This window comes from Arachis ipaensis, chromosome B06, assembly GCF_000816755.2.
Source record: "Arachis ipaensis cultivar K30076 chromosome B06, Araip1.1, whole genome shotgun sequence".
In the NCBI taxonomy this organism is placed as follows: Eukaryota; Viridiplantae; Streptophyta; class Magnoliopsida; order Fabales; family Fabaceae; genus Arachis; species Arachis ipaensis.
Window position 1 is genome coordinate 122,347,491 of NC_029790.2, and position 12,275 is coordinate 122,359,765.

General features: G+C 34.3%; 1 protein-coding gene and 1 long non-coding RNA gene across 2 annotated transcripts; both read right to left on the reverse strand.

Annotated features, from left to right (window-relative positions):
* Window positions 6,196-7,366, reverse strand: LOC107605061. Its single transcript, XM_016306804.2, is given in 2 exon segments — window positions 6,196-6,511; window positions 7,209-7,366. Coding segments are annotated over 2 exon segments (183 nt in total). The 5' UTR covers window positions 7,332-7,366; the 3' UTR covers window positions 6,196-6,451.
* On the reverse strand, window positions 8,711-9,697 carry LOC110263536. The gene is made up of 3 exons (XR_002349344.1): window positions 9,377-9,697; window positions 8,990-9,276; window positions 8,711-8,883 (listed from the first exon to the last, which is right to left on the reverse strand). It is a non-coding gene; the product is annotated as an uncharacterized LOC110263536 (long non-coding RNA).

Sequence of the window (12,275 nt, forward strand, 5' to 3'; positions counted from 1 at the left end):
TATATATAAATATATAATAATTAATTTTAGTAATTTATTTTAGTATATAGATAATATTTTTAATCAAACATATACAAAATAAAAAGATACGTGAGTACATAAAAATAGGGAGATGTACAGGTGTATTATACACATAATATATTAAAACAGTATTTTTTGTTCTTATTTTTGGTGTAATTTATTCTCTAACTGAACTATATATATGACCTCCATTCACTTTGGATTTTATCATCTAATTGTCCATTTTTTATTTGAAATAGACACACTACATGTAAACCGCTATAGCCTATAGCGGTTTACACTCACACACGCACACACGTAAACCGCTGCTGCCAGCAGCGGTTTATCCTCACACACGCACACACGTAAACCGCGGCTGGTTGTAACGGTTTATGCACACTTGTAAACCGCTACTGCCAGTAGCGATTTATATAGAATTGTGAATCAATGTATCTGCGTATTGGATTTGGAAACAATACATTTGCGTAATATTGAGGATGAAACAATTTAATAACGTAAATTGCCGTAAAAGAAACATTCGAAATCCAAACTCAACAAAAAACTCATATTTAGTAGATTTTATATTAGACTTGTTTGACAACCTGCTATAATATTAACTGAAATTGGTTGCTATATATAGTATTGATTCCCTAGCTTTACTCTTTTATTTATTATTTTACACTTTTGCATTTGGAATCTATCTGTTCCTAATAATTATCTTGCATCCAATTTGGAGTGTGGTTGAGCAAAAAAAACCTTATCCTCCTTTAACCAAGTGCTGCATATTCAAATGTTACTTTTAGGCATATAAAGATTTTAAAACTAGTAACTAATTGTTTCAACTTTCAACATAGAAAATTTGAGGCATAGAAAATTTTTAAAACTTCTGACTACATGTACTGGATACTGACGAGGTTGTTGAGGTGAATTCAGTGCCATAATGGGTTGTGGTTGGGCATGTTAAATGCCCACTTATGTAATGGCTAAAATCTTGCAGGAACTACCCTCTAATTCTGTGCAGTAGGAAAATAGAGTGACAATTCATTCAAGTAACATTAATGTTTTACTGAACAAGAACCACATTTATATGAGTGAGTCATTTTACCCGGATAACCAACATTTACGTACATGACCCTTTCTTCGAGATTTTTTAAGGGCTAGAATTGTAGCAAAAGAATTTAGATCTTCTAAAGTGTAAAAATAGATAAAGTAATAAAGTAAATAATTAATTATTATTAATTTTATAATTTTCATAAAATGTGTATCTTATACTCTCACTAGTCTTAATTTAAAAATGATTAACTTTTCACTTACTATTTTATCAACTTCCTCACTTAAAAAAATCTTCATCCGTAGCAAAAGAATGGTTGGATATGTCTTAACAATGAGAAATTATCACCATAGCTAAAGTATCTCAAAAGAAAGAAAGTTTCCAAACGTGGTCAGGCTATATCCAAGTTCTAAGTTGTTTCTTCATTATAGATGAGTATCCTTTTTTAAACGAGTTTGATGAAATTGGAGATATCTAACAGCTTGAGTACGTAACAGGTTAATAAGTATCCCTACAGTTTAAGTATGTAACAGCTTCATATTTTGGCTTTGACTTTCTGTCTCTTCTGAAGTTACATCTTTCTTTTTACTTATACCAATATTTTGTAGCTTTTTTATAAAGCAGGCTATGTCATCCTTCACTTCCCAGTCATTATTGATGCTGAAATCTTTAGTCTTTGACTCGTCATTGAGTGTTAACCCCCTTTTTCCAATTTGATATTCAATGGTCAAAACTCAAAAACTTAAGGTGCGTTTTTATTTTCTGTTTTTATTTTCAGTATTTTTTATTTTTTAGATTTTGTGAAGAAAAAAATAAAAACAATAAAAATAATAAAATCTTATTTTTTATTTTCACCTCATGTTTTTACTTTTTTCTTTATAAAATCTAGAAAACAAAAAATACTAAAAATAAAAACAGAAAATAAAAAGCAAACAAAACGCACCCTTAGTTTTCTTGGTAATCTCGTCTAGAATTATCTCAAACTCATGTTCACGAATCTTTAATGAACCAAAAGGTTCATCAATAATTGGAATTTTCATATTCTTTGCTTGCTTTATGGTGGTTGTCATAGGGAGTGGGTGAGAGTTAGGTCACACTAACCACCAAATTGTAATTTATAAACCAAATTGAACCATTCCATAGTTGAAGTAGTTGTAGGGTGCAACTTGGATAGTCTCTCACATTATTCACATATATTGTAGTTGATTAGGTTTGGAGGGGGTTTTGGTTTTGTGCAAGAAAGTAAGAGACAATTTTAAACAAGATTGAGAAACAATGAAAGTCAAAACAAAAGAAATTCAAGATCTAGAACTACTAACACAAGGGATCCTAAGGGTTGGATAGCCTATCCTTAACTTTGCAGTTCATTAAACACATGACAAGCATAAATCAACTCTCTCAAATTATAAACTCTTGATTTTTAGTCAAGTCTAGAATTAGTAATTGCCAACCTAAAATCAAAATCTTAATCTCTAGGAACTGACAACTAATCCAACATATAAGATAATTGTATTAATAATTCTCAATCAAGAATTACCACCCTTCACCATTCATCAAGAATTTTCTATAATCATGAATAATAACACATGATAAATCTATTCTAATCACATATTCATATCAGTCAAACATAAACATTTAAATATAAAATATTGAAGGAAGTAGAAAAATACAACCATGCATTAAAATGAAATGGGTTTCAAGGCATCTTCATGAACTCCTTGGAAACATTGAGATAGCACAATATGTTTAGCCTTACATATCCATCAAGGTACAAAACTCCATAAAATACAGATTCTAAATAAAGAGCTTTGAAATGTGGAAATCAAAACTAGAAAATTAGAATAATAGCTATGAAAAACAAGAAATCCAAGTGTTGTGAGTGGGTAATATAAGGAAACTAAAGAATGACAAAAAAAAAAGGAAACTAAAGATGAAATAAGGAAAAGACTAAACCCTAAGAGAGAAAACCTAGAGTGAAATGAGAGATTTTCTCTCTAAAACTCAAAGCTAAAACCTAAAATATGAACTATGTAAGTGTGCCTATCGTCCCCTCGTTTCCCAACTTTTACTGCTTGTTTCCGACCAAGGAGGCCAAAAGAGGGACCATAACCCGAGCTCAAGTGCTTCATTAAATCTCCATGTGCAGCTTGTTTTGTACGGGAGAAGGTTTGTCACATGGACAACCTTTTGCATATGCAAGCTGCATTCTATTTTGCACCATTTTTCTTGGTTTTGTACCTATGTGTCTCAACTTTCAGATGACAGTGGAACCACTTGAATAAGAACTCTGTAGTTCGAGTTACGATTCAATTAGTGCGAAAAGGTCAGGATTTGATAATATCAGAAACATTCTTAGCACCAATTTTGCCATAACATTTCTCAGAGAATCCTTGAGAGGTGGACAATATGCACAACATGAAAATTATATAGCTTGAGTTTTCCTTTCCAATGAGTAAGATTTTTTTTTGAGTATATACCCATTTTGGTCCTCAAAGAATTTTAAACTGGACACTTTAGTCCCCAACTAAAATTAATTAGTCGATTGGTCCCTAACAATTAACTCCGTCAGTCATTTAGGTCCTTTATTCCGTTAATTCTAACGGAGGACAAAATAGTCCCTAACAACTCTAACAGGGGACAAAATGGTCCCTGATCTCCTCGGTTCGGAAACGACACTGTTCTCTCCCAATTTCCATCATATCTCGCATAACACTAACAGTCTAACACTGTAACATCAAACTATATAATGCACACTCTATAAATTTAATGTTCACAAGAAAAAAAAATCCTCCACGGGTTGAGTTGCTGATGTGATTTGTAATTTTAGAAAGATTGAATAGTAGAGATAGATTATGTAAGTTTAAGATTGTACCAGAAGCGGAATCCTTTTGTGTCTTATATAAGGATAGATTGGAGACGGTACATCACTTGCTTTTTCATGTGATCGTATATGGAAGTTGTGGGGATCAATCTTGGTGGATTGGAGTGTGATTTGGGTTTGGCCAGGAACCACCAAAGAATACTTTGAGGTGTGAATGGATAGAAAGATAAAAAAAGATATGAAGAAAATGTGGATGGTGTTATTTTTTTCTGTAATATGGTGCACATGGAGATATAGAAATAACATTGTCTTTAATAATGGAGTGTTGGTATTAGAGAAGTTAAAGGAGGAAGTTGTAGAATGCACAAATCGATGGTGTCAAGATCGACAATATAGGAGTAATTGATGTACTTATGAGTGTAAATATCAAGTCTAAGAAAAATAAGAAGACATATGAAGTTGATTTTTGATGCATGATTTACTGATCTATGAAAAAGGCCAATAATTCTGCAGAGTAAAAATTGAAAGGAGAATGATCATGATTTGATGTTGTATAAGATCGGGTTCATCTTGAAGTGTCTTTGGAGGAGCTAAAATCATTATATTCTTTTGCTCACTGTTTGCTTTTTATGCTAGTTTTTATGTTTTCTTTGTAGTTATTGCTCTGTTTTTGTTGCTATTTTTTTGAAACTACGCCCACTTTGTTTGGAATTGGGTGGAGATGTAATTATCTAAAAAAAAGAAAAAAAATCCTCAACTTGTTCTCAACCAATTTATACCTAGGAAACTAATGCCTATGTCTCTCAACTAGATGTCGTCTTCGATGGATCCCATGAATCCAGACAGCAAGTCATTTGTTAAGACTCCGAAAGAGAAGGAATGAAGCACTCGGTGTCTATTTCAAATGAGAATTTGCATATGATGTCGAAGGAGAATCTTCTCATGATATCCTAATGTCCAACAATCTATGTTGCTTGCCGGAGAGTGGAGAAAGGTGTGCCCTTGGAATAGTTGTGGAACTTGGTCTTGAAGATGTTGTGGACGTTGTCGGTGTTGGAGGTGATGTTATCAAAGACATGGAAGTGGATGCTTTTGGTGGATGAAGTACAGAGGAGGTGGATGTACTAGTCACAAAGATTTAGGAAGTTTGTGATCCATGACATATTGAGGTAGGTGCGACATGTGTGACAATTACACCATGGCTTAATCTTTGAGCTAAAGAGGAGGAAGAAAAAGATGGAAAAGAAGACTGTGAAGGTGAAGAATGAGAGTATGAATGTTAGGATTATGCGAGATATGATGAAAATTGGGAAAGAACAGTGTCGTTTTCGAATAAAGGGGTCAGTGATTATTTTGTCCCTTGTTAGAGTTGTCAGGGATCATTTTGTCCCATGTTAGAGTTTTTAGGGACCATTTTGCCTTCCGTTAGAGTTGACGGAGCTAAGGACCTAAATGACTGACGGAGTTAATTGTTAGGGACCAATTGACTAATTAATTTTAGTTGGGGACTAAAGTGTCCAATTTAAAATTCTTTGAGGACCAAAATGGGTATATACTCTTTTTTTTTAATACGACCACTGTAGTTCATTGTTATGTGTCTTGCCTTAACTGCGTGCCTTTATTTCAAACAACTTAAATGTACTTTCTCTAGCTTTTATAGTTGCTCATAACTTTTAATTTACAACAGGACATTAATTGACCTCCGTTTAATTCAAATCACCATAGCTTGCAATTAAAAAATAGTACAAACGGTTGGTAAAGGGATGAGAGGAAAAATAATTGGTGATCATGTTTGACAAAGTGTTTAATTTACTATTTAAAGTAATGCTTAAAGCACACTCTTCTACTATTTAACAATGCTTTTTAATTTAAAAAATAAAAACAAAAAATATTACCAAAATAAAAATGTGTGACGTTAACCTTAGAAACACTTTTTAAGTGTTGCTAAAATTGTATAATCATCACTACAGCTATCGTAGCTGTAGGCATTATAGACTCCACCATTCTAAATGTAGCTTTAGACAAATCTCTCTGTGAATGTCAGGAATACTTATTGAAATATTAAATATGATTGAAGAGCTTGGTTTTCATCCATCGACATTAATCAAATTCATTTATTTTGGAATGCCTATCATCCGAAAAAAATACATAACTTTTTTAGTAAAGAGTTTCAAATGTAAATACCCTTCACCAATGCAGCAATACCTAATTCACTATTTATGTGAAAAAAATTATATATAAAAAAAAAACTCCATATTTCACAATTATAATCAATTTAATCCTACTTTTTTTTTTGTTTCTTTTTCGAACTGCTTAAGTAATATTTCACAAATAACTTCAAGATTTTTATTTCTATTTTATTTCAGTATTCATGTTAACATAAGGAGATGAAAACTATCTCCCTTTTCATTATTCAAAGATGGCAAACAAAAGAAATTAAAAATGATCTAAAGATAAAAGCACTGACCGACCTCAATAAAACCTTGAACATGATGGTGTCGAGACTCCCAAATGAGGCTTCCAGGTAGAGGTAATCTTACTCCAAAAAGGTAGTCCAAGAAGACCCTACAATGCAATGGTTATTTTGAATTGTTAGCCATAAGCATAGCAGCTTCATGCTCTTGGTGACGCCTTTCCCTCTGCAAACACAAAGTATTTAGTTAAAAAAAAAAATTCTCAATCAACAAAACTATTGCAGCAAAAACTAATATCCCACATTGAATTGCTTGAGGTTTTGACAGTTACCAAAAAGCCAGTCCAAGAATGCTTATCAAACATAGGTTACATAACTTCGATACAACAACAAAACATTATCCCAATTATCTTAGAGCTGCTAAGGAGCAAAGGGATACAGACTAATCAATAGCACATCCTTTTGCCGAGGTACCAGCTCTTGAAACTGTGGTAGATTCAGCCTGGTATCCAGATTCTGGTACGTCAAGCCATGTCACTCCCGAGTTTGACAACATAATGCACTTCTTGCCCTATTATTGAGAGGAGCTTCACGGATGCAATGGACAATGACACATGATACGTGCATATCTCAAATTGATTACTCTAATATTATTTCTTCTATGCATCATTTGAGAGGGCATTCAGCTAGTCTATAACACATACTAAAATTTGATTGTCTCACTCTCTAGATAACTAAGTTTCATTTTTTCCCCCTGATCAAGTAGTAGATAAGCAAGTTTAGTCAACCAATAAATTTGAGATCTACTCAAAAAAACATAAGGAAAATAACAAAATGCTTTGACGAAATTAGCAAACTCCTGTGAAAGAACATAGATCAGAGAACCGGTTTTCAAGATTGAGAAAAACAAAGAAAATCCTTACCCTTCTTTCCCAATAGGGTAGAAAGCAAACAAAATCTTAAACTGGAGTAATGGTTGAACACAAAACTGCATTCAGTCCCGTGAACACCAAAAGTGCTGTCATAGGTTGAGTTTTGTGAGGCATAGTTCTTTCTTGTAGAGACCAATCCCTGCAATCATATGATGGTTAAAGTAAAGACCAGTTAATAGTTCAGACCAGGACATAAAATAAGTTAAAGATAACAAAAAGGTATCATAAGCATGAATCGAAAAGAAAACGACCTATTTATAGCAGCTGAGACTTCAGAGCCTGACTTAGGGGAAGTAAACAACTAGAGTACCAGTAGATAAATTCTAAATGGCTATGCCGTGCATAGTTTAGATTTTTCGAAAGAACCAAATCAAAACCAAATTAAACCATAATTCAAGACTTCTCAATGCAGCACTAGAATCACTTTCTCTCAAGGGAAAAAAAGATTCCTAAAGCTAGACTGCTAGAGTATGTCAATAATTTTCAAAATTATGCAAAGCATATCAAACTAATTGATGACAAGCAAACACAACAGAATAGGAGCCATAAGTTGAATTTTAGTTGCACTCTTTCTAGGAGGTATCTGGTTATCTCCACAAATATTAATATAAATATTGAAATACTTCAAGTTTAAACAAAATAACATCATATCCAATCAAAATAACTCCTTCTCCATCCAAGGCTAAATTTCATTCATGGTTGTCCAAATATATCTATGGACTTCATTAACAGCACCATGTAAACTACTCCTTCAAGAGCCCCTAAACCAATAGTGATCACAAGTCCAGTGCAAGATCATCATTCTGTTACAAACATGGCCACATATCCAAATTATAATTCCCTTTGAAAAGTGTCCTCGTATGTTGCCAACCCAGTGTCACACTAGTCTTAACATGTGCTTTTGTTGAAACCCGAAAAAGAGGACAACACTAATACCAAATAATGATAGTGACAATAATTTTGCAAAACTGAAGACCTAAATTCCTTTTCTTTATAGACTGTAACTTGCTTTTTGGCATAATAAACATTGGATTCAAACTATATAAGAACACAGCACAAGACAAGTGCAACTGAAGAGGTTAAATCTTAAATAGAGAGATAGCATAGGGCTGAAAAGGTATTAGATCCATCAATCCCCCAGAACAAATCAAATATAAAAAATCACTGTGTACGGGGTTTTCACTCTAAACAATTGCATTTCAGTTTAAAGGGATTTGATTCCTAGGTTTTGGATTTGCTTTGCATCACAGAATTAGGTACCATCCCATCCTTCTATTATATATAAACACACCCTATATTACCCCTCTCATTGTTCTCAATCACTTTGTTATAATCATTTTAATTGTGTTATTAAATTCATCTTTTTTTTACCAGCAAGAAGCTGAGTCACAACAAGCTAGGGAATTTCTCCAAGGTATTTGCACAAAAGTAGTAGAAGGAAACTTGCAAAAATAAACAGCTGAAATTGTTTATGAACATCAGTACTCACTGTCCTTCAGACTAGAGACATAGCCATAAGCATACACATAATTTTTATCTTGTTTGGTGGTGTAGCACAAAACATGACACTACACAATGCCAATTTTACCCCCATATTACTACCACCATCTCAACCCAAACCTCCACCACCAACGTCTATCACAAATTCACAATTGACAATTGAGAACTGTTATATGAGCAACAAAACAATTATGACAGACAATAACAGCAATAGTAAGATTACTTGGACATAGACAATCAGAAATACAAGAGCGGAAGAGACGCCGAATTACCTTTGAAGTGACGCAACGGCGACGGCAGCACCAATTCCAAGCTGACGAACGGTGTTGAGGAAAATGGATCTCTCATTTTTTTTTTTTTCAATTAAAAGAGTAAGGTGTAATCTTTATTTTTTAACGTTTTTTCTCATATATATTTTTTAGTTTTATTTATAAAATTAATAGTAAAAAATTACCTTTTATTCTCTCACATAAACAAAATGACAAGATCCAAACCTTGATTGAGGAGGGCTGAAGAGTTCGTTGCCGGTGGACTGACGAAGGATATATGCAGAGATGGTCTGGAGGGAGGATTAAATTAATCGTAATTGTTCCCAAAAGATTTAAAAAAAGTCAATCCTTCCATCTAATATTTGACTAACGATGTTACAATTTGCTTACCTGTTAGTGTGAGATTTCAGCAAAAGCTTCAATGGGTTATTTTTTGGGTCACTCCTTACAATACTTTATTTTCCAACCTTATTTCATTGTACTCTATTCCATCATTCTTTTGAAAACAAAATATCTCTCTAATCACATTCTCGTCTTTGGTTCTTACCTCCACAAAGACGAAGCATTGAACGGCCAGCGTAGATCGAGGACGACATTGTATTGGAGTTGAAAGTGACAGTTTTCCGATAACATTGGTCAAGCGAAGAGGGCACACCATCGACTTGCGTAAGAGGTAGGTCACCTTTTTTTCGTTATTTTCTGAGAATAATTGTGGTCTTATCTCTTCATTAATGTGTTTCTATGATTGTTGGAAATCTATTGTTACTATTTGTAATGTTAGGGTTTGAAAAATATGTTTAGGCTTAGGGCTTGCACGGTGACCCATGAATGACTCTGTTTTTCAATATTTGAGAACAATGTTTGTGCTCTATATAGCTATATGTGTGTGTTTTATTTTCATTTTTGTAGTTGATGAAGACTCTGCTTTGCTTGATTTTGAAAAAAATTTCCAATAGTTCAGTGTGTTGATGTTTTGGTTGTAGATGAAAGGTCCCCCTATGACCTTTGTATTTCACCATGGTGGAAAGTTCAAAACAGATGAATTAGGATATTTGTTTTATGCTATAGTGGATGTGGAGAATAAAGACAATTGGAAATGATTTCTGGAGCTGCTCCTCTCAAATTTGGGAGACTATGAAGCAAAGAACTTGTGTTTTATCTCAGACATGCAGAAGGTGAGGACTAATTTGAGTCACAATTTAATTTTAGTACCATTTTGATTTAATGATGTATCTTGTTAGGACTAAATTGATTTAATGATGATTCTTTCAATGACTTAAATGACCAAATATCTTTTCGGGATTCATTGTTGGTGTAGGGGTTAATCCCTGCTGTGAAAGAACTACTACCATCGATTCCACATAGATTTTGTGTCTGGCATCTATGGAGGAATTTCTCCAAACAGTGGGACAGTATAACACCCTACCACACAGAACTTTACACCTAGGATGTAAAACAGAGGTGGCGAGGTACTACGACCTCTAAAAGAAAATATATTTATATAACATAGCAAGGATATTTTATTCTAGGAGCCTTCGAAGAAAAATGGTAAGACAAAATTTGGTAAAACGAAAAGCGCAATATCCACGAAGCGATAAAGTAACGAAATAAGATAGAGCAAGTTAACAAGATTATATCTTAAGAGTTTCAAAATACAAATAACAAAACTCAGGACTCGGCTCGTGAAGATAAACCGGCCCGAGCACATAAGTATATCTATACATATACATATATAGAAAACCCAAAAGAACCAAAAATACAAAGTTATAGAGCCTGTTTCTCCAAAATAACCTCTAAGAGGAAGCTAATACATCAAATACATAAATGTCCTAGGAAAGCCGAAGGCAATCCTAGAACTTCTGACAATAGATTTAAATTTAAAACCAACATTTAAGGTCATAAAAATAAGGCAAGGTATCTAAAGAGTTCTAACTTATTTCAATTCTAACTTAACCCTTAAAATCATCAACATTCTTCCAATCCTCCGAAATTCCGATGGAACCTCATAGACAAACAAAACAGACAAAGCAAACACAAGCAGAAGGCAGGTACATCAAGAAGATCATATAGCAAGTAAGTATAGTAATTTCACAAAGGCAATCCCAAATAATGCAAACTCAAACAAGACAAACAGATGCGTATGATGCATGCCTTTTCTACTGGTCATGAGCTCACGTGTCGGTTACTTTGTCAGAACCCGACACACCCGATAGCTAACCCAGATATCATCTCTCTATGCCTCTACACACTTGGGATATAGTGCCCGTCACACTCTCGGGATATAGTGCCCGTCACACTCATGGGATATAGTACCCGTCGCATTTCCTAGGACAAAGTGCTCCCACACTCTTGGGATATAGCGCCCGCCACGCTCTCGGGATATAATGCCCGTCACACTCACGGGATATAGTGCCCGACACACTTCCCAGGATAAGGTGCTCCCACACTCTTGGGATATAGCGCCCGACATGCCACGCTTTTAGGATATAGTGCCCGTCACACTCATGGGATATAGTGCCCGACACACCTTACAACAGAGAGAAATTGATATATTCTCATCATAAACGAAGTCTCAATTATCACATTCATTTACAGTCATGCATAATCATTTCACAACCATTCATCATTGCTATGGCATCACATATACTTCATTAATTCACATTTTATATATATAAATCATCACTTTCCAACCTTACTTCACTCCCAAGATACCTCCTCTTCCCTAGTTTCATCTCATTACTAGGCCTACTATTAAGATCTAGGGTTAATAGAGTGAAAATAAGGTTTTAGAGGTTTAAAATCATGTTTAAAATACAAAAATCCCATTTATTGAAAACAGGGATCACGTGTACGCGTGGGCGTGAAATTTTTCATGCTCGCGTACGTAAGCACCCTGCTCGCGTACGCGAGATGCCCAACCCGAATAGGTTGGTCGCGCCTCGTGCAGTGGTCGCGTACGCAAGTTATGCATAACAGCAAAAATGTTGAATGCTGCAGAAATTTCAGCTTTGCACTCCAAACTTTCGACGCATATAACTTTTTCATTTTAAAACATTTTTCATCCGTTCTTCAAATGGCGTAAATTTCACGGACCCAATTTTCATTTGAAACAAGTTCGAAATAATTTGGGGGATCCGGAGGCCCAGTTATGGCTCGACGAAGTTCAGCCAAAAATTAATTTTACACAAAAACCATCAACCTCCATTTTCATTAAAAATAACTCAAATCTCAACATTCTACATATACAATCAGCACTACAACATACCATAAAACATAAACACAAAACCAC